The sequence below is a fragment of the Mercenaria mercenaria genome, chromosome 12 (genome assembly GCF_021730395.1).
Source record: "Mercenaria mercenaria strain notata chromosome 12, MADL_Memer_1, whole genome shotgun sequence".
Lineage (NCBI taxonomy): Eukaryota > Metazoa > Mollusca > Bivalvia > Venerida > Veneridae > Mercenaria > Mercenaria mercenaria.
Genome location: NC_069372.1, coordinates 60755840 through 60778628, shown reverse-complemented (window position 1 = coordinate 60778628; position 22789 = coordinate 60755840). Strand labels below are relative to the sequence as shown.

General features: G+C 36.7%; 1 protein-coding gene across 2 annotated transcripts in view; it reads right to left on the bottom strand.

Moving 5' to 3' along the window:
• The window catches only part of LOC123533929 (RNA N6-adenosine-methyltransferase mettl16-like), a 37979-nt gene extending 23789 nt beyond the window's left edge, over positions 1-14190 (bottom strand). The window contains exons 1-5 of one of the 2 annotated variants that reach the window (XM_053520191.1): positions 14090-14190; positions 6452-6795; positions 5610-5750; positions 3676-3931; positions 3315-3384 (exon numbers count right to left, since the gene is read on the bottom strand). In XM_053520191.1, coding sequence (XP_053376166.1) covers positions 3315-3384; positions 3676-3931; positions 5610-5750; positions 6452-6764 — 780 coding nt within the window. In that variant the 5' untranslated portion in view covers positions 6765-6795; positions 14090-14190. Of the gene's footprint in view, positions 1-3314; positions 3385-3675; positions 3932-5609; positions 5751-6451; positions 6796-13834; positions 14030-14089 lie in introns of those variants that run through there. The other variant, XM_053520190.1, reaches the window with a different exon arrangement.
• Positions 14191-22789: the final 8599 nt, after the last annotated feature.

Sequence of the window (22789 nt, the reverse complement as noted above, 5' to 3'; positions counted from 1 at the left end):
TTTTTGAGCTAGGTGCGTCACAAGGTGAAAATGTGCATTTTTGACTATTTCACGGGCCATAACTCTAAAAATAGGGGGCATAGCCAGACGAAAAATAGCAGGTATGCAAGTTCATATCTTGATATAGACTCATGCAAGGTTTCATCAATTTGTATGAAATACTTTTTTAGCTAGGGGTGTCACAAGGTGAAAATGTGCATTTTTGACTATTTCAGGGGCCATAACTCTAACAAGAGGGCCATGAAGGCCCTGTATCGCTCACCTGACCTATTGACCTATAGATCATCAAGATCAACATTCTGACCAAGTTTCATTAAGATATGGTCATAAATGAAGCCTCTAAAGTGTTAACTAGCTTTTCCTTTGATTTGACCCGGTGACCTAGTTTTTGCCCCCACATGACCCAGATTCGAACTTGACCTAAAGATCATCAAGATTAACATTCTGATTAAGTTTCATGAAGATACAGTCATAAATCTGGCCTCTAGAGTCTTAACAAGCTTTTCCTTTGATTTGGCCTAGTGACCTAGTTTTTTAACACACCTGACCCAGATTTAAACTTGACCTATAGATCATCAAGATTAACATTCTGAACAAGTTTCATTAAGATATGGTCATAAATGTGGCCTCTTAAAGTGTTAACTAACTATTCCTTTTATTTGACCCCCGTGACCTAGTTTTTGACCCGACATGACCAAGATTCGAACTTGACCTAAAGACCATCAAGTTTAACATTCTGACTAAGTTTCATGAAGATATAGTTATAAATGTGGCCTCTAGAGTGTTAAAAAGCTTTTCCTTTGATATGACCTAGTGACCTAGTTTTTGACTCCATCTGACCCAGATTTAAACTTGACCTAAAGATCATCAAGATTAACATTCTGACCAAGTTTCATTAAGATATGGTCATAAACATGGCCTCTACAGTGTTAATTAGCTTTTCCTTTGATTTGACCCGGTGACCTAGTTTTTGACCCGACATGACCCAGATTCAAAATTGCCCTAAAGATCATCAAGTTTAACATTCTGATTAAGTTTCATGAAGATATAGTCATAAATGTGGCCTCGAGAGTGTTAACAAGCTTTTCCTTTGATATGACCTAGTGACCTAGTTTTTGACCCCACCTAACCCAGATTTGAACTTGAGCTATAGATCATCAAGATTTGACCAAGTTTCATTAAGGTATGGTCATAAATGTGGCCTCTAGTGTAAACTAGCTTTTCATTTGATTTGGCTTGGTGACCTAGTTTTTTATCCTACATGACCCAGATTCAAACTGGACCTTAAGATCATCAATATTAACAATCTGACCAAGTTTCATGAAGATACAGTCATAAATGCGGCTTCTACAGTGTTAACAAGCTTTTCCTTTGATTTGACCTGGTGACCTAGTTTATGAACCCAGATAACCAAATATCGAACTCGTCCAAGATTTTATTGAGGGTAACATTCTGACCAAGTTTCATTAAGATTGGGCCAAAAATGTGACCTCTAGAGTGTTAACAAGCTTTTTCTTTGATTTGACCTGGTGACCTAGTTTTTGAACCAAGATGACCCAATATCGAACTCGTCCAAGATTTTATTTAGGGTAACATCCTGACCAAGTTTCATTAAGATTGGGCCAAAATTGTGACCTCTAGAGTGTTAACAAGCTTTTCTTTGATTTGACCTGATGAGCTAGTTTTTGACCCCAGATGACCCAATATCGAACTCGTCCAAGATTTTATTGAGGGTAACATTCTGACCAAGTTTCATTAAGACTGGGCCAAAAATGTGACCTCTAGAGTGTTAACAAGCTTTTCCTTTGATTTGACCTGATGACCTAGTTTTTGATCCCAGATGACCCAATATCGAACTCGTCCAAGATTTTATTGAGGGTAACATTCTGACCAAGTTTCATTAAGATTGGGTCAAAAATGTGACCTCTAGAGTGTTAACAGTCAAATTGTTGACGACGGACGGACGGACGGACGGACGGACGACGGACGACGACGGACGCCGGACACAGGGTGATCACTAAAGCTCACCTTTGAGCACTTCGTGCTCAGGTGAGCTAAAAATAGGGGGCAGACCCAAAGAAAAACAGGAAGTGCGCAAGTTCTTATCATGATTAATACACATGCAAGGTTTCATGAATCTATATCAAATAGTTTTTGAGCTAGGCGCGTCACAAGGTGATAATGTGCATTTTTGACTATTTCAGGGGCCATAACTCTAAAAATAGGAGGCGGAGCCAGACGAAAAATAGGAGGTGCGCAAGTTCATATCATGATAAAGACTCATGCAAGGTTTCATGAATTTATATGAAATACTTTTTGAGCTAGGCGTGTCACAAGGTGAAAATGTGCATTTTTGACTATTTCAGGGGCCATAACTCTGAAAATAGGGGGCGGACCCAAATGAAAAATAGGAGGTGCGCAAGATCATATCATTATAAAGAATCATGCAAGGTTTCATCAATTTATATGAAATACTTTTTGAGCTAGGCGTGTCACAAGGTGAAAATGTACATTTTTGATTATTTCAGGGGCCATAACTCTGAAAATAGGGGGCGGACCCAAATGAAAAATAGGAAGTGCGCAAGTTCTTATCATGATTAATACACATGCAAGGTTTCATGAATCTATATTAAATAGTTTTTGAGCTAGGCGTGTCACAAGGTGAAAATATGCATTTTTGACTATTTCAGGGGCCATAACTCTAAAAATAGTGGGCAGACCCAAATGAAAAATAAGAGGTGCGCAAGTTCATATCATGATTAATACACATGCAAGGTTTCATGAATCTATATAAAATAGTTTTTGAGCTAGGTGCGTCACAAAGTGATAATGTGCATTTTTGACTATTTCAGGGGCCATAACTCTAAAAATAGGGGGCGGAGCCAGACGAAAAATAGGAGGTGCGCAAGTTCATATCATGATAAAGACTCATGCAAGGTTTCATGAATTTATATCAAATACTTTTTGAGCTAGGCATGTCACGAACTTCGGACGGACGGAGGGACGGATGCACGGACAAGACCAAATCTATATGCCCCCACCACTCATGGGGGGAGGCCCAAAAACATAATATTTTACAGCAGTTTTCAAAAGCAGCAGATCAGGATAGGCAAATTCATAAAAACTGTGAATTCAAGCTGTTAAGGCACAATGCTAGAAATACAGTTTCTGCACTAGTTTTTTAATTTTCATTCACTATTCAGTCTGCATATCACTTTAACCTCCTCTACTGATCCCTTTAACCTCCATTAGTGATCACCTGTATATCCCTTTAACCTTCCATCATTTTTGTCTTAAATCAATATGAAAATTACCTTTTTCCTTTGCAGCACATCCTTCAGCAGGGACAAACTCATCTTTTTACCCAGTAAGCTCGTATAAACTCTGCGGAAGAAAAAATAAAGGCTTAATTTATGTTCTGATTTACTTCAGATATAATATTACCAATGTAACAAGAGTGCCATACTTCAAAAAGTACGCTCGTCAGATGAAAACTGTTTGACTTAGAGGGCAGACAAGGCAGAACTATTATTTCTGAAACAGACTTTAAGGCACTTGAAGACTAGTCCAATATACGGCAAAGCAATATATTAAAGCTTTATCTATCTTCAGCTATTAACTAATAAAATTGATGCGAATATAAAGTAGAAAATCTGCAGTATGACCATAAACTACCTGATTTTATTTTTCAGTATGAGGGATTCTTCAATCATCTGTGTTACAAATCTAACTTCTCCACCCCATGCGATACTCTCCGCCTCACTTGCTGTAGATATGGACGACGATTCTGACCTGTCGTCATTCCGCGCGGATGTTATACCCTGTGCCTCAAGATGATCTGAGTAGAATGGAGGATTGCACATACTGAAGTCATATATCTCATTTTCATCAACTAGCCCTATCAGTAGAGTGTCCTCTGTTACTTTCTTTACTGGAATAAAAATATATTCATCAGATACATAACATTAACAACACACTGACCAACCTGTAGTCCTTAAATAACATCATAAATATTATAGCAAACAAGAGCTGTCCGTAAGACAGCCAATCTCGACTATTCGAAATATTGTCACAGAAGCAGGAAATTATTACCCAAAATGTTAAATATCAAAAGAGTTTTAAGTTCGAAACGGGACATAATTTGACCAAAATGCATATCAGAGTTATGGGACTTGACACTATCAACTAGTTTAATAACCCCGAAGAAACATGTTAAGTTTCAATTCCATATCTGCATTAGTTTTGGAGATAGTAACTTGCATGTTAAACTTCAACCAGAATTTTCTAAGTCCAAAAGGGGGCATAATTTGCTCAAAATACATGTTAAGAGTTATGGAACTTGACCCAGTGAGGTTGGTAACTGACCTAGAAAAAGAATAAATAAGTTTCAAAGCTATATGCCTTTTGGTAATAGCTGTATGTATTTGCACGCAAAACTTTAACCAGGATTTTCTAAGTCCAAAAGGGGGCATAATTTGCCCAAAATACATGTCAGAATTATGGGACTTGATTCTATCAACTAGTTTTATAACTCCGAAGACACATGTGAAGTTTCAATTTAATATTTGCATTAGTTTTGGAGATAGTAACTTGCATGTAAAACTTTAACCAGGATTTTCTAAGTCCAAAAGGGGGCATAGTTTGCTCAAAATACATGTCAGAGTTAAGGGACTTGACCCAGTGAGGTAGGTAATTGATCTAGAAAAAGAAAAAATAAGTTTCAAATCAATATGCCTTTTAGTAATAGCTGTATGTACTTGCACGCAAAACTTTAACCAGAATTTTCTAAGTCCAAAAGGGGGCATAATTTGGCCAAAATACATGTCAGAGTTATGGGACTTGACCCAGTGAGGTAGGTAATTGATCTAGAAAAAGAAAAAATAAGTTTCAAATCTATATGCCTTTTAGTAATAGCTGTATGTACTTGCACGCAAAACTTTAACCAAAATTTATTAAGTACAAAAGGGGGCATAATTTGGCCAAAATGAAGGTCAGAGTTATGGGACTTGGTGCTATCAACTAGTTTTATAACCCCGAAGACACATGTGAAGTTTCAATTCAATATCTGCATTAGTTTTGGAGATAGTAACTTGCATGTAAAACTTTAACCAGAATTTTTTAAGTCCAAAAGGGGGCATAATTTGCTCAAAATACATGTTAGAGTTATGGAACTTGACCCAGTGAGGTTGGTAATTGGCCTAGAAAAAGAATAAATAAGTTTCAAAGCTATATGCCTTTAAATGATAGCTGTATGTACTTGCATGCAAAAACTTAACCAAGGTGTGACGCCGACGCCGACGCCAGGGTGAGTAGAATAGCTAGACTATTCTTCGAATAGTCGAGCTAAAAAAGAAGACAACAATAAGAAGAGGGCCACGAGTTTGAAATAGTTAGAACAAGCATTTGGAGAGAAGATTTTCAGTTTTCCACATAGCTGTACAAGGAAAACTAGCCACATTAGAAAATGAATTAAAATATTTAATACTTCTTTAGCAATGCAAGACACAAATTCGGACAGAAGGACCGACAAACAAGGGCGACTGTAAGGCACCAGATTATGAATTTTTAACAAAAAAACATTAGGAAACTATGTATTTAGACTTACATACTTGTAATTTTATCCTCCATTTTGTTACTAGCTACATTCTTGTTGGCGAAGTACATGTTCTGATCGTCTATTTCAGATGCCAGGAACTGCCACTGGTTCAGTCTACATCCCAACAGCGGATAGATACAGCTTGATCCTGTTCCTTAAATCAAAACATATAATACAATAACTTGACAGTAAAAAAACAATAAATGAACATTTGGACATCTCAATCTGACTAAAGTACTTGATCTTACTAAATGTTAGATCTGATGGCAACCAATTAAATTCATCTTTCTGTATAATTAGATTTCTAATATTGCTATTTTTATTTCCACCAATCTACTTTTATAAATTTGAACCAACCAGATGACTTGTTTCAACAAACGTTTGGCTTAAAGGGACTGGACAGATCTTCATCATAACGATCTTTCTTTAGAATTGAAGTTCCGTAAAATTATGAACATAAGAACATGAGGTTCAGTTTCTAAACTATCTTAAAAATGCCAAATCAAGAAAAAATCATGCCCAAGTTGGGAATTTAACCCTGGCTGCCGCAGTAATAAAAATGTTTCCTGCATTCTTGACAAATACACCATGTAGGAATATGTTCTTCACAATGATTAAATATAAAGCTTTATAATTAAGACAGTTTACGTCTGGTACAATGTTACCGTTTTAAATTTTGAATGGAAAAATAGTAAAAACAACTAATTCTCATAGGTTTCCATAACATAATTATAATCTTTTTGCTTTATTATCTTGTTGCTTTGCAAAAAAAAAACACTATGAGATGGTTGAAAATGAGTTTCAACTTTATTTTAAAGGACAGTTATAACTTAAATGTAAGTACTCATCATTTACCTATATCAATTCCTTTTGCTCCATTTTCCTTCCCAATGATATCTTCCAGCCAAAGAATATAGTTTACTCTCTGTGGAACTGTAGGTATAAGTCTGTCCAGTGGAACTGTCACAGCAAGTCCAAAATCATCTTCCAAGAGGGCCCTAAAAAGGGCCCTAAGAGCAGCAGGGTCCTTGAAATCTAGGATCACTTTACCAGATGCATTCACTTTTACTTTTTCATTGAAGTAATCATATTTTGAAGACAGGGCTTTAAAGTCTGGTTTCCTTGTTTTGTAAATGTTTCTTGGATGCATATACTTGTTCAAAGCCATTGCTCTATATTTCGATCTTGTATAGTGTCACCTGAAAAACAAAAAGGAATTTAAGCTTTATCACTATTACAGTTATGATAACACTATTATAATTCCAGTTCTTTCTACAAATACGCACAGACAACTAGCTGTATTACACTACTTTCAACATTTTACTTCATTAAGATTGGACCAATTGTTACATCCAGCAGACCATAATTAGCAAGTTGTCTTGCAGGTTTAGTGACTTACAATTGTTACTCGTTATGCAACAGAGTCCACTTAAGCCTGCAATTTTCAGGTACATGTCTGAAATTTTTTGCAGAAGACACATACAATATCATGTACAGTGTATTGAATACTGCAAAAAACTGTGATGACTGACTAAAATATGCATCATAGCAACAGACTAGCACCTGCAAGTACAGACTCACTTCCTGTTTCATTTTGGATGCTTGATACACGCAGCATCAGTAATAAACAGCCAATAAACTATGATACTGAGGCATTGTGAATATTTCAGTCATTATGTTCTAATTAATTAGTAAATTCATTCCATTACTGATTTCTACCTGAAAACAAAGACCTGTCACTGACACACAGTTGAGTCCAATAGCTCTACCTATTCTTTCAGTAGTTGAGCTAAAATTCCACTAATCCTCGGGCTGTTTCTACTTGTCAATACAAGCAGACGAGTGGAATTTTTTGTCCTCTGTCAGTGTGTTACAGTTCAACTGTTGATGACACAAGAAGCATGACCAACAACTCACAACAACGGACATAGAACCAAAACTGAGCCCCATGCCTATCTCAAATTCTCAACAAAAAGTTTCCCCCAAAAATGCTGTTTTACATATTCAAAAAAACTCTTAAACCTATGGCATAATTACCATACCATTTAAAACACATCATGACAATGAGCTTTTAAGTAATACACTTTTCTAATATAAAGTACAGTTGAATATCGTTACCTCGATATCGGTTAGCTCGATACTCCGGTTAGCACGATGTGTTTTAGTCGGTCCCGATTTTTCCCTATATATTTCAATGTAATTATTTATCATTACCTCGATATGATTAGCTCGATATTTTGTTTAGCTCGATGAGATTTTTCAGTCCCGTCAACTTACCTGTACTGTTTTTACACCTGGTTTCGTCGATATCACAGCTTGTCAAAAATATCTATGTGATTTGTAAGGTGTGAAAATCAACCTATTGTTGTCCGGCGATGTATTAATCATAATCAAGTTAGATTGTGTGTTTTTATTCAATATTTCAATTCAATTTAATTGTCAGGAAGTTTGCATTTAATTCCCAATAATTATCTTATAAAACGGGCAAGCTGTTTTCCAATATAACAACTAAAAGATCTGCCATTTATGGTTGAGTAATAATATGCGTATTTAACTGGCAAATTTTCGTTATCGATGCACAGTCAAAATGACTATTCATCTAGGAACATTACTGCTACATTCAGATTTGTTTAGGGAAGGAATAAAAATGCGAAGGTTTACACGTATTTTTGAAAAATTAAAAAGTTGTATGTGACTGTGTATGTACTATTTAAATAGGGTGTTTTATTTGTCAATAAAATTAAAATCGTATTTACGTTTTATATTATTATTTCTTTCCCCTTTCAAACCCTTTGAAAATGCATTGGATATTATGACAATATAGACGTCCGACACAAGTACAAAGTAGTCCCAGATAGTCGATATCGTTACGTCGAACTTCGGATACGTCGATGCAATTTTTACAGTCCCTTGAATATCGAGGTAACGGTATTCGACTGTATTTCTGAACAAGAGCTGTCAGCGGACAGCAACAGTCTTGTCACTAAAAGTTCAATAAATGATTACAAGTCAAACAAGAGTGCAAGAATGTCACAATATACGCCCGTCACAGCAAATTTCTTTACTCTAGCACCTGTATTTGCAAATGGAATTTTAATTTTGTGGTTGTATAGTAATAACTGTAAGTGTTTTGTTTTTCTAAGTCCACAAAAAAACTCCTTACCAGGTAGAGATACCTTAAAATAAACCTAAAATTGGAAAGTAACATCTATGTTGTACCACAGAAAAGTGGTCTTGGTTTTTCCCTACGGTCAATTATAAAAAAGTTACAATATAAGTTATTTATAGTAACAACTAAGGGAAGTTAATCTTAAAAAAAAAAAAAAAAAAAAAAAAAATTGTAAGTCCTCATAAAAATCTTTACCAGGTAGAGACTGGTCAAAATACACCTCAAAATTGGATGTAGCATGCATGTTGTACTACAGAAAAGTGGTCTTGATTTTCCCTACGACTAGTAATGAAAAAGTTACAATATAAGCTATTTATAGTAACAACAAAGGGAAGTAATTCTAAAGAAGGGAACTGCGCATGACACTTCATCTCATGATTGTGTATAATTGTGTCAAGTTACATCAAAATCCCTCCATGCATGAAGAAATGCTTCGGACAAAGTCATTCTTGTATCTGACCTTTGGCCTCTAAGTGTGACCTTGACCTTAGACCTAGGGACCGGGTTCTTGCGCATGACACTACGTCTCGTGGTGGTGAACATTTGTGCCAAGTTATATCAAAATCCCTCTATGCATGAAGAAGAAATGCTCCGGACAAGGTTTTCATTCTTGTATCCTTTGACCTCTAAGTGTGACCTTGACCTTAGACCTAGAGACCTGGTTCTTGTGCATGACACTCCGCCTCATGATGGTGAACATTTGTGCCAAGTTATATTAAAATCCCTCTATGCATGAAGAAGAAATGCTGCGGACAAAGTTTTCATACTTGTATCCTTTGACCTCTAAGTGTGACCTTGACCTTAGACCTAGGGACCTGGTTCTTGCGCATGACACTCCTTCCATTGATGATGAACAATTGTGCCAACTTTCATCAAAATCCCTCTATGCATGAAGAAGATATGCTCCAGACAAAGACATTCTTGAATTTGACCTTTGACCTCTAAGTGTGACCTTGACCTTAGACCTAGGGACCTGGTTTTTGCGCATGACACTCCGTCTCGTGATGGTAAACAACTGTGCCAAGTTTCATCAAAATCCCTTCATGCATGTAGAAGATATGCTCCGGACAAAGTCTGTGGACGCCGCCCGCCCGCCCACCCGCCAGGGGCATTCCCATAATACGTCCCGTTTTTCAAACGGGCGTATAAAAAGGGACAAAATTTTGTAATGCAAAATAAAGTTATGGCACCTATGCAGTGCAGGTCAGCTCAACACAGTGAACATGTGTGTTTCAATCTGTTCCCATTTATGGGTACTAGGAATGATACCAACTGTCATACAAAAACTTGTTAAACAATATTGAGACGCCGATGCCGATGAATGGGCGAATACAATTATAATCTAACTAAAAACACAATCACTGTCACAGGATACCAACAGCTGATTCCAGCTAAGCTTGCATAAATTCATGTAAAATGACAGCCAGAATAGTTGATAAAAAACCAAGCAAATTCAGTGACTTGATATCACCCACCGAATGGGATAAAGGTTTCACCCTTGAAGAAGTACTTTAATGCAATTGAATTTCATTCCTTTTGAAAGTAACCCATTCTAATTTATTGATTGAAAACCATTTTTCTATATTAGTAAGAATGACAGTGACCCCAAGCTAACTGAAATAATAAAAAAAACATTGGTCTCTATGAATCTACCTTTCTACCAGGTTTAACCTGCTAACCTCATTCCTAATTGAAGTTATCTTAAGAAAACCACATTTCTATTTTTTAGTTTGTCTGTTGGGTTTAACATAGCACTGACACAATTCGGGTCAGATTGCGACTTTCAAGCTTTCGATAGTGGAGGAAGACCACAGGTGCACAGGCCGGCACCTAAGTAGAACCACCGTCTTTCCGTAACCCAGTTGACTGGCTTCCTCACATGAAGAATTCAATGCCCCAAGTGAGGCTTGAACCTACATTGGTGAGGAGCAAGTGATTTGACGTCAACAACCTTAACCACTCGGCCACAGAGGCCCCATATTTTCAGTAACAATGATTTTGACCTTGACCTAAGCAACTCAAGTACATCTAATACCAATCTTAAATCTATGGCCTCCATAAAAGCTCCCTAAATTCCAAGTTTGTACGTACTACCCTATTCCTAGCAGGAACAATTTATTATTTTGCTAAAAGCGACCTTGACCTTAGCTTGGTCACAATTTAAAATGACATTAAATTTGCAAAAAAATGTCCTATATAGAAAGCATTATGCAAGTACCAAGGGCCATAACTCATGTGTTCCTGAAGCAATTTCACTGAATTTTGCAAGCCCACATTTCCTTATTACAATTAATATCATTAATATGATTTATTGAAATCCTTCAAATAATGTCCGAAATATGACTTTGGACGGGCAGAAAATGGAACAAGAATATTCATGTAAGTACAAAGGGCCATAAATCTCGTTTTCCTGAAGCAGCCTATCTGAAACTTGCAGGGTGGCATGTCCCTTCATCAGTTAACATTTCAACCATGTTATATTTGAATACTCCACACCAAGTCACAGATATGGTTTCAGACATACGGACTGATAGACAGAATCGAAAAATGCAGAAGATATGAACACAAGACTTGGCAATGATCACTTTTGTGAAGTTAATTGTACATCCTTCCAGAAGTGTTGCGCTGACAAACATGATACAGACTGAAAAGCAGCACTAAATCAATATTCAATATATCTCTCCAGCTATGTCATATCAAGACATTATTTATATTATTGAACAAGAGTGGCAGACTGTCACAAAATACGCCCATCATCCAACTTGGCCTAATTCAAGGGCCATAATCCAGGAGTGCATTGGGCGATTTGCCTGGTTATCGAACTTGGCTGAGATATTATGCCAACAAACATTATCTGCAAGTTTGTGGAAGATCAGATGAAAACTGTTTGACTTAGAGAGTGGACAAAGCTAAATTCGCAGTTTTTCGAGTAATTCAAAGGCCATAATCCAAGACTGCCTGGGGCGATTTTGCTGGTAATATCGAACTTGGCCGAGATATTATGCCTACAAACATTGTCACCAAGTTTGGTCAAGATTGGCAGGACTCGACACTAACACTGGTCCGCTGGTCCGAGGCCAGTGAAAAGCAACAAGGACCAGTGAAATATTTGGAGGACCAGTAACTGTTTCATTTAAAAAGTTAGTGGAAACTGCTCTTCGGACCAGTGACCCAAAATGGTTAGTGTCTAGCCCTGCCAAATTGGAAGAAAACTGTTTGACTTAGAGGGCGGACAATGCTAAATTTGCAGATTTCGAGTAATTCAAGGGCCATAACTCGAGTGCCTGCGGCGATTTTGCTGGTTATTGAATTTGGCTGAGATAATATGCACAAAAACATTGTCACCAAGTTTGGTGAAGACTGGATGAAAACTGTTTGACTTAGAGAGCGGACATGCTTTTGGACGCCGACCGCCAGCCCACTCGCCATGGGTGTTCACATAATACGCCCCACTCTTTCAGAGACGGGGGTATAAAAATTGTGTATTGTGTGAACAAATATTTCTTCTACTAATTACTTGTATAAATGTTATGTCAGTTTTTTAAAAACATTCACTTTACAAACGAGTCAGATAATTTATTTCTACATTTAAATCCTTTTGCCATTATTAAATTTGTCATATTTCCAACTCTACCTGTTGAGAAACAATAAAAAAAATCTATTGACATAGGTTTCAACTCAGACTAGTATTTGTATATAGGATGCAGGATTTCAAGTTGACATGATCATACTAGAGTTTTTCTTTATTAAGGCATTGGACACCGTGCCCCATTCTACAACATGTAGATGAGAATCCCTATCTAGATGTTACATTCACAGAAAACCTCAGGTTCAGCAGCAACATCACAAAGATTAGCAGTAAAGCCAGTTCTACAATTGGATTCTTGAGGCGCAATTTGAAGCCCTGCCCACCGTCATGCAGGAAGATGGATTACTTATTGTAAGTTCAGTCAACACTCAAGTCAGATGTACCATATAGGACCTATACTTACGAGATATTGATAAGCTGGAATGAGTTCAAAGATGTGCCAATACAAACCTGTACTCCGCAAGTAACTGCCAACTTCCCCACATGAATTATCAGAGGTGGAGGACAAATGATTTCAGATGCAATGTCTTTTATCAAACTGTCATGGAGAACCTACACTCCTCCCAGGGATAGAACTCGCCACCCCGTGATCAGTAGACCAACGCTCTCCCTACTGAGCTATGCTGATAAATCAAATTAATTTGTTAAACTATTCAGAACTAAATTCATTACCAGAAGCCAAGAAAAACCTTGTGGTTTAGGCTAGGCATCTGGTGACCAGATGGCTAAAATACAAGATAAAAGTGTGAGGCTACCCAACAGCTAGACACTGCCGTAATCCAAATAATTGTACTCAAGAGTTGAATATCGTTATATTATTTTGACTTGTCGATATCCGCCTCCGAGTACAAACCAGAAAAGGTAAAGAATGTGATAGCACTGTCCTCTTCTTTGCGTAGGTAACACCCAATGGAATCCGTTGGGCGGGAATTATGTTATAATAATGCAACGGATAAAAAAAAAGAAATACATACATAAAAAGCCTGTAATTTTTCCTTTTCAATGATGTATATATTACCAAGATTTCTTGAGAAAAATTCAAACTATGGCAGTTAAAAAAATGCCAAGGTTTAACGCGAGTGTACTACATATTGGAAAATGGCCGATCACTGGTAAACACATTACTACACGCAGCGTTTTCATTGGTCACGCCTCCGACCGCCATTACATGAAGAAGATTGAAACGTTAGGGGTTTAAATTTTTTTCAACAGAAATTCTTGATAAATGTGTCCTGCTCTTATGTTTTTTATTTACTATTTATGACTTAAAACAACAGGTAAGCAGTTAGGGCTAAGGAAAAATCGTGACTACTGATAAATCGTAATTTCAATTGATCACAGTTTCCACCACAGTTTTGATTGTTTCTGGTTGAGACCTCTAGGTAGACAACGTAAAATATCAAAATGTAAAATCGGTCTGCCCGAGGTCTCATTATTTAGACTAGACACTGACATTAAGAACAATTAAAACAAATTATACCTGCCTACAGCAATTTGGTACATCATATTTTTTAAATGCTATTCACTGCTATGATTTAGTCAAAACTGGATATCTCTGGTTTTCAATAAAATGACAAATCCCCTACTACAAACTGCGTCGTTTCATCAACGTCAGTTCATTTTGTCATCCGTTTACGCGACTTAAAATAAATCTTAAACTCTGTTCAAATAAGACTATGTCAATAAGTACCCTTTATCCAGTTCATTTCAAAATGTTATAGGCTTTAAAGTTTACCTGAAGAAAATATGTATATTTTGAGCATAAGCTTAAAATTAATTAAAATTCTCAAAGCCTTCCCCACTTATACCATATCTTGGCTAAACGCCGTGCTTTACGCGCTGCCGTTTTCAATACTGGATTTTAGAGGACTTGGAAAGGTCTTCTGCAAATCATGTTGAGAATTTTTATGAGCTCATATAAATAAAAATTACCTCTTTCAACAGGGAGCTCTACCATTACATACGTTAAGTTACAAAAATGCTTTACTCAGTCTTACTATTATAAAACATATAAAAGTAATCTAATGTCACTAAGTACTACGAGGGGTACTCTAACAGACTGTATTGAAATTAAATGAGTAATTTAGTAAAAAGTACATTCGAATAAAGTAATAGTTACAATACATTTAACCTACATTTTAATATTTATAATTCACATACATGTATAAGAAATTGAAATTTAAAAAACTGCGGAATATTGTAAACATACCTCAACTACACGACTTTGTTATAATAAGGAATTATGTAAAAACACCAAGACAAAAGTTCAAGGAGAAAAGTCATATTAAAAAGTTTGATTTTTGTCATCAAGTCAATTCAACTATCTCATTAATACTTCAAATGAGTCAAACTTTTGTATGCAGTGTGTGACTTTCATAAACCACAAAAGTAAACAGTAAAATTGCCCTGAATTTTCAGAAAAAAAGTACAGACAAATCAATTATTTTCGGGTATCTATTTCCTTCCCAACTAGATAGATAGATATCTTTATTTCCCCCAATTGTGGAGAGCACAACATGTATACAAATATATACATTACAAGAATTATATGTACATATATACATTCATCAAATTCGTTTATATAATCATATACAAACTCAATATGTCACTCATTATTATAAGAGAAATGGAACAAATATTATTTTCTAAATTATTCCAACCATACATTAGTACAATGCCTGAATTAATTACACATCTCTTATACATGCGTTGTAAATATCGAACCAAGTCCACCTTATCCGAAACGAAATGATAAGAGAGACGTGCAGTTAACGCAGAATGTGGAAATAGCAGCAATAGCAACAAAAAATACCATATATAGTCAATCTTGAGCTGTGACTTACCAAGAATGACATATGGGACTATAACTGGAGCATGTTTATCTTATTACATTTTTATTTTAGTGGCATCATTTTAAAATACATACTTGTAGTCTGATACACCTGTAAACTATCTTTAAATAGATAGAGGTCGTTATTTTTGATATGTATTAATTACAATTTCAATATTTTACAGAGGTTTTTTGCAACATTATAGTTTCCTAGGTTATAACCATTACATACAGAGGCCTATTTCAAAAGGAGCGCACACTGATCATTTGGTCTTAATCTCATAAGTTCAATCATTCCAGCAAAACCACAATCAAGAAGCACTGCCTTCCATAACTTCTCTTGTCGATTCAAATGACAGTGACATATTAAGTGTTCTAGTTCATCTTCAACATGGTTTTTGCAGACTTTACATACTATCAAATATTTCCTAGAAAGCCACTGGCTAATAGCTGCTACTAGAGTTCTACACAAGGGGGCTAACTTTGGCACATTTTTTGATAATTCCCACAGGCTACAGCATTTATTCACCTTTAATAGATCATTTAGATCCCAAAACAAAGAACGTTGTCTAATGTGTTTATTATGACAGCTCTTCTTGCGCAAAACACCTGTGTATTTAACATATTTTCCAGCGTACCGAGATGGAAATGTGCCCGTAGACATAAACTTTTCTAGGACAGTCTGTAGATTGTATTTATGTATTAGCTGGTAAGCATCAGGAATAAAACCTTTCATTTGTTTGTCTAAACTCAAATACCTAAATAGTCTGTTTACAAACAACTCTTTAGCAAGGTATTTACATGGGAGTCTACATAACTGTCAAAGAATGTCAGTTTTCTTTTATCAATGATTGCTTCCACAGAATTCAAATTTATCGCAGATATTGCAAAGTCGTGCTAGAGTTACATTTCAAAGTTGGGTTGACTTAAACAAAAAACGGTGTGACCTTTCCAAGGCAAGTAAATCCGTTTTGGAGAATTTTCCACAAAGTTCACTGCCGTAACAGGGCTTTTGGCAAAAATTACGGAATTGTAGATGGTCTTAAGTGTCAGTGGATGCATTGTACTTGGGTGAAACCCACTATTACAAATGGATAGAAAAGTACCTCTCAATTTGTCACATGACTCCATTACCAACTGGTGTGATGATAGGTCCTTATCCATTGTGATACCAAGGTGTGTGTATGACGGGACTATTTTGATAAGATCTTTACCTATGGAAATGGTAGGTTCGTGGCGTTAGCGGTTTTCTTTTGTCATTGAATATTATTACTCCGCACTTGTTTGCATTATACTGATATCGCCAACGTAGAGAGTACTCGTGACATATCTTCAACATTTGTTCAAATCTGACTTGAAAAAGAAACAAGTACATGTCGTCTGCTACTGTTGGCGATTGAAACAATTGTATTACAAATACAGATTCCACAACCACTCGTTTGCAATTGTTAATCAGTTCATTGTATAAACAAGATAACATATCGGCGAAACTTTTACGTCCCTGGGGCGTACCTTGACGAACAGGGAAGGGTTCAGACGTAAATCCACCTCTGCTCTTTACACAACTTGAAGCGCCTCTATACAATTCTTTGAAAGCTATCAATGAAGTATCATCGATGCCAAGTTCATACAGCTTCAATAACAGTCCAGATGCCATACATTGTCGAAGGCCTTTTTTACCGTCAAGGTAGCATACAAACAGTTTCGAGCCATCATTAATAATGAATACACTCTTGAAGAACAAAAGATGTCATTAGAACTCCTAACTTCTCACGAAAGCCTCCTTGTTGGGGATTCAGTGATAAACTAATAGTTTCCTTACATCGATCTAACAGGACTACTTCAAACATTTTTAAAATAACGGACGACAGTGTAATAGCCCTATAACTGTCAGGGTCCTCTTTGCGTTTCTTACCACCTTTGTACAGAGTGATAATTGTCCCTCTTTTCATGGCGTCTGGCACATATCCTACACGTAACATATATGTAAATAAGTTTGCGAGGATAACGGCAATAACATCGGCTGAGTAAATCAAATGTTCATAATAAATCTTATCAGCCCCACTTGCCTTCCCTTTAGGCAAGGATTTAATAGTATTCTTCAAAGAGTAGGATTAACTGTTACATTACTGTCAGTGCACATACTGTTAACTGTTCTTCAGTTGTATAATAACTTTTGATTAAAGTTTTCGTCATAATTTGTGGTCACAGATGGCTCGTACAATGACTGGAAGTATTTGCCCAGTTTTTGGCCAGCAACTTCTGATCCGCACACAACATCACCAAATTTTATACCTGCACCCATTTTCGATGATGATTTCCTTCTTGAGGATACAAGTTTCCAAAACTGACCTGAATCTACCTCAGCCGTTTCGCTAATTTTTCATTTAAATTTGCTAAATGATTTTCAGCTGCCCTACGGTGCGTACGCCTGAATATTGCTTTGGCATCTTTATATTGGCGGTAAAATGAATTATTTGAGTCGCGTGGCCGTCCTGCACGACACCACATTTCCCGATATGACAACATTTCCTTGTGTTACGTTCGATAATCAACAGACCAATATGGTTTCAAGTAACTTTTAATTTTTTCATAGGAAAAGCTACATTTACAGCATCAACCAAAATTTGTGCGATTGATCATAGGCATAGTCAATTCTATAAGTGTTTGATAAATCTGCAGTGGCCCATTCTTGAATGTTTTTATCACATTGAAATATTATTATATGATAAAATATGGCTATGCGACACTTTTTGCCAATGAATTGTGCGCTCTCAGAATTAGGTACTAAAATATCAATGTCTATATACAAACTGCATACTACAAACAATAGGCCTATGTCGAGGACACATTTAAACAGTTATCGTCTAAAATTTCACAATAATAAAACAAGTCTACAACCTCTGACGGTACACATATATAGTCTATTATTGACCTGTACAGTTTGTCGTAAGATGCATAAGTATAATTTTCACCCCTACATGTTGGAAGTGTATTGATTGCAATTAAATTGCAGTTTGATAAAAATCTGTAAAACATCTTATCTCTCTGTCTTACACATGGTTCAACAATTTTGCTGTTAAAGTCCCCTAAAAAGATGACAGTACCTCTAACAGAATAAGTGTTATACAAATCAAAAAGTTTATCAATATACTCATAGAATATGTTATTTGAATAGTTTGTACATGGTAGGTACACCTGAAATATATAAATATATTCGTTTTCGGAATATTGATACTGAATCCCTACGATATGATCTTCGTCTAAGTTCAATGGTGAAACATAATAGTCTATCGACTTTTTCCACATAATGGCCACGCCACCTTTCCCTACTTTGCGCTGAGTAGGGGTAAAAAGGTCTTTATCACAAACTGCATGATAATTATAATTACTACATACACTGTCGAAAAAGTAAAGATTATGCGGAAAGAGCCAGTGTTCTGAAAGGCCTACAATGGTAATATTTCTCAACCTTAATAGTTCACTCAAGTAGGAAGCAGACGACATAATGCCGGTCAAATTCCAGGTCATTAATGTTAATTCCATCAAATGTTTTTAATACATTGTGTTTAAACCGTTACAGTATCATAAAACCATACCGCCTATTTAATCTACTTGTTCAATTAGTGGATCAAATTTATTGTAGTCACTAAATGATGGGTAACTCGTTTTATTTGCATAACGATGTGTGGCTACATTCTTATTTCTGCTATTTGCGCGGCGTGATTTCCAGCGTCTACATGAAACGTGTTCTGGCCAAAACTTTTCATTTAGTACAAGACCACAATTATCGTCAGCGTCGAGTATAAGACGAATCACCGCTTTTGACGGGTTCCTACGCGCTGGGAAAGCCCGAATACCAGTGACACGTGGACCACGTCGATTAATTGCAGCAGCCAACTTATCTAAATTGGCATTCATACTAAATCCCAAAAGACAAAAATACTGTGAACGTTTCCTTTTTCTGAAATGAAAACCATTATCAGTTTTAGCATTTTCCTTGTTATAATTGTAAAATTCCGTTCTGTAGGTTACCCGTACCGGAATACATTGCGGTTCCGCGCCCATTGTAGTCTGTGTATCAAACAACGATTGTTTTGTAGCCAAAGTCTGATCCTCGCGTGAGCATAAATTTCGTTAACACTGATACATCGTTCTTTCATTTACACGAGTCAATGTATTCACTTCAACCTGTAGATTTTCATCATTCATTGATACGTTACGCTGCTGCAATAAAGAATCTCTAGATTGTTCACCATTAATCAAATCACCGTTATTTTTCATTTGGTATGTCTGTAACTCTGTTAAAGCAGGTTGTCTGTCAACTTGACAGTTATCATATTTTGACTCTCTGTCAAGCCCTTCACTGTAAGTCTCATTGCAATCGGGATCATAAGATGATCCAGTGCTTACTTTTTCAACAGATACAATACAATTACTGTCTAAGAAAGATTCAAGCTGATCACTCTATCTTCCACGTCTCCAACTTCCTGATGCGTTCCTCTACAAGATCCATATCATTTGTAGTGTACAACCTAATTCAGTGACGCATATGTGTGTTTTTGTGGTCACAGTCTTTAAGGCAATACCGCATTCTGCTATATCCAGTTTGATACTGTCTAATGTGGACATTACCACTTTCATTTGTTCTTGTCTTAATGTATCACTTGCAAATAATGATTGTTCAAGTAACAGAAAACCGGCCTAAAGAGAACAAACGATATCTTTAAGAACATTGATTTCTGCACTGCATTGACAATTGTGCAAATTCTGCTGATGTTGAACGACTTTTGGTTCTGTTACATTCACAGATGATTTCCGTGATTTACCGCTACTTATCATTTGTTTCAGAATGCTGTAGTCTTCGCTACCTTCTATTACAGAAAGTAATGTATGGACATCTTGGGCGAGTTTAGTAACAACAGGATTTCCATTTCTAGTTGCCTTGCGCAGTTTAAGCTCAGAATCTAGACCATATGGGAAATCATCATGTTCTTGTTTTAATATTTCAAAATATTCCAGCCGTAATCTATCTAAATCTGGTCCGCTAGAGGCAAAATCTAACAGAAGTCGCGCGACAAACATGTCTCTCGGAAGGTCACGAAAGAGAGTGATATGAGAGTTAAATGAGTTTAAGTAATCTAAGTTCATCTTATTGGTTTCTAATTCGTTAATGTGGAGGCCGCCATTAAATTGATCAAACGTGACCTTTGACCCGGACCTAGAGTATGGTATCTTCACTTCTGTCTGACCATCCAGCCGTAGCGGCTCCAATTCGGCAAACACTAATTCGTCCCCTGACATAATTTCAATAGTTTACCGGTATATTTAGTTTACGAAAAACTAAGAGATCACTAAAACGTGATGTCACTATCCAATGGTGACCGGTATGTCCAAATACTGTTTTAGTGAACGAGCACGTCTCGACGCCGCCAGCGTTCACTTACTATTTCCACGTACCACGTCCTTGTAGAACGTTCCAGTTTGATAAGAGCCTTTCAGTAACTCAATAAAATATCATACAAAAAGATCCAAATTTCTTTAAGTGAACCGGCACGAGCACGTCTCGACGCCGCCAGCGTTCACGAACTCTTTTTATTTAAAACGTGTTGTTGAATGTTCCCGGTTGTCAGTACACCACTATATTATCCAGCGAACCGGCACGAGCGCGTCGCAACGCCGCCAGCATTCACTGCCTCAGCGTAAAAGTACTTGCAGTGCGCCGCTCTCATGCGTGACGAGCGCTAAGTCAGTGTGGGGTTTTAGCTAGGGTAATACTTAACGCACAGTGACCAACAACAAGATTTAGCCCTTGAGGCAATTTATGTCATGAAGATAATCGGTGAGAAAATGTCAGTACTGAACAAGGAAAGTTTATTGTCTTTTACTTAAACACAAATAACTTCAAAATTAATTATCGATTCTCGAAAACTGTTTTACCAACATCTGGAACATCCGTTCATTATTCCTCATATCACATTTCACAATAATCCAAGGGATAGAAACAAGTAAATTTCCGGATTTTTAGAGAGCGACATTAACCCAACCTTTTCACACCTTATTCAAAATTCAATACCTTTATAATTTATTAATGGTCTATTTAATATAAAAATGTAATCAAGACCATTTTATGACCCATTCTTCAGCTGACCAGACTGCAAATTTGTATGCAATTTCCTTCACGTTTAATGAAATTGAACCACTTCAAATACTTCACAAGGTCGCAGATCTGTATACTGAGAGAAGAAGAAAATGCATCAGACGTCTTCACTCTCGTTTACGTCTCTTTGCTGATGATACAATTGCTTATATGACAGTGGGAACTCCAGCCGATGCAAATGTTCTACAGTCTGATTTAGACAAATTAGCAATCTGGGAATCCAAATGAAAAATGTTTTTTTCACCCGGAGAAATGTAATGTTATCTCTGTTAATAGTAAAAATAAACCGATTAGTCACCAGTATGTTCTATATGGTCATATATTGGAATCCGTACCTAGTGTGAAATACCTTGGATGTCATACTTCTTCGGATTTACATTGGGGTGAACACATAGCAAAGCTATGGAACTTTGGGTTTTCTGAAATGAAATTTAAACATCGCCTCAACTTCAGTGAAGGAGAATGCTTATAAATCTCTAATGAGACCATCTGTTGAATATGTAAGCACAGTATGGGGTCCATATTTGGTCAAAGATATTAACAGAATTGAAATAGTTCAAAGGCGTGCTGCCAGATACGTAACAAATAGGCATGGTAACAGATCTAGTGTTGGTGACATGTTATAGCATCTACAGTGGCGTTCACTGCAGGATCGCCGACGTGACGCGAGATTAACACTCCTATATAAAATAGACAGAGACTTAGTCTTCATTAGTAATAAAGACTCACGTCTCGTGAAATCCAAATTGTCAACACGCTTTGGGCATGAGTTGTCATTCCGCATTCCATCATGTAGAAACGACTACAGAAAGGAGTCATTCTTCCCACGCACTATCAAAGCATTCAAAGCCCAAGTGACCAAAACCTTTTTCTAAAAAAGTAAGTCTTGTTTTTAACTTTAAATACTCCACTTTTACTCTGATCTTTTAATTTTTGGCGCTTATCCCCACATGGCAGTATAATCAACTTGTTAATGGTGGCCATTATGTGGTAGAAGTAGAAGTAGAAGCAGACGTATACTTATCGATCTCTCCCTCATTAAAGACTTAACGGTCCTATTTTTTTTACTAACAAAGCAGATTGCTTTATTTTACAGACGCATGTACAAATTTGGTGAGAGTTCATTTATCATTCAGACTTCATTCTAAAATAATTACGTCCTTTTACCCAGGTAAAGTCAGTCAATTTCCGTTGTATCAATCAGCAAGAAGAACAATAATAAATATCAAACAGGGAATTCCACGTTCCAAAAACGCAGCCCCCCACACCCCCCTCCCCCCCCCTCCCCGCAAGAAAAAACCCCGGGAACTCAAGGCACACAGGTGTGTACACTACCAAAACACACACACACACGCGTGCGCACGCACACACACACAAACACACGCACGCGCACGCATACATGAAAAATGGTACTGGTAGTAGCTCCCTTGCTTGGCACTCTGTGT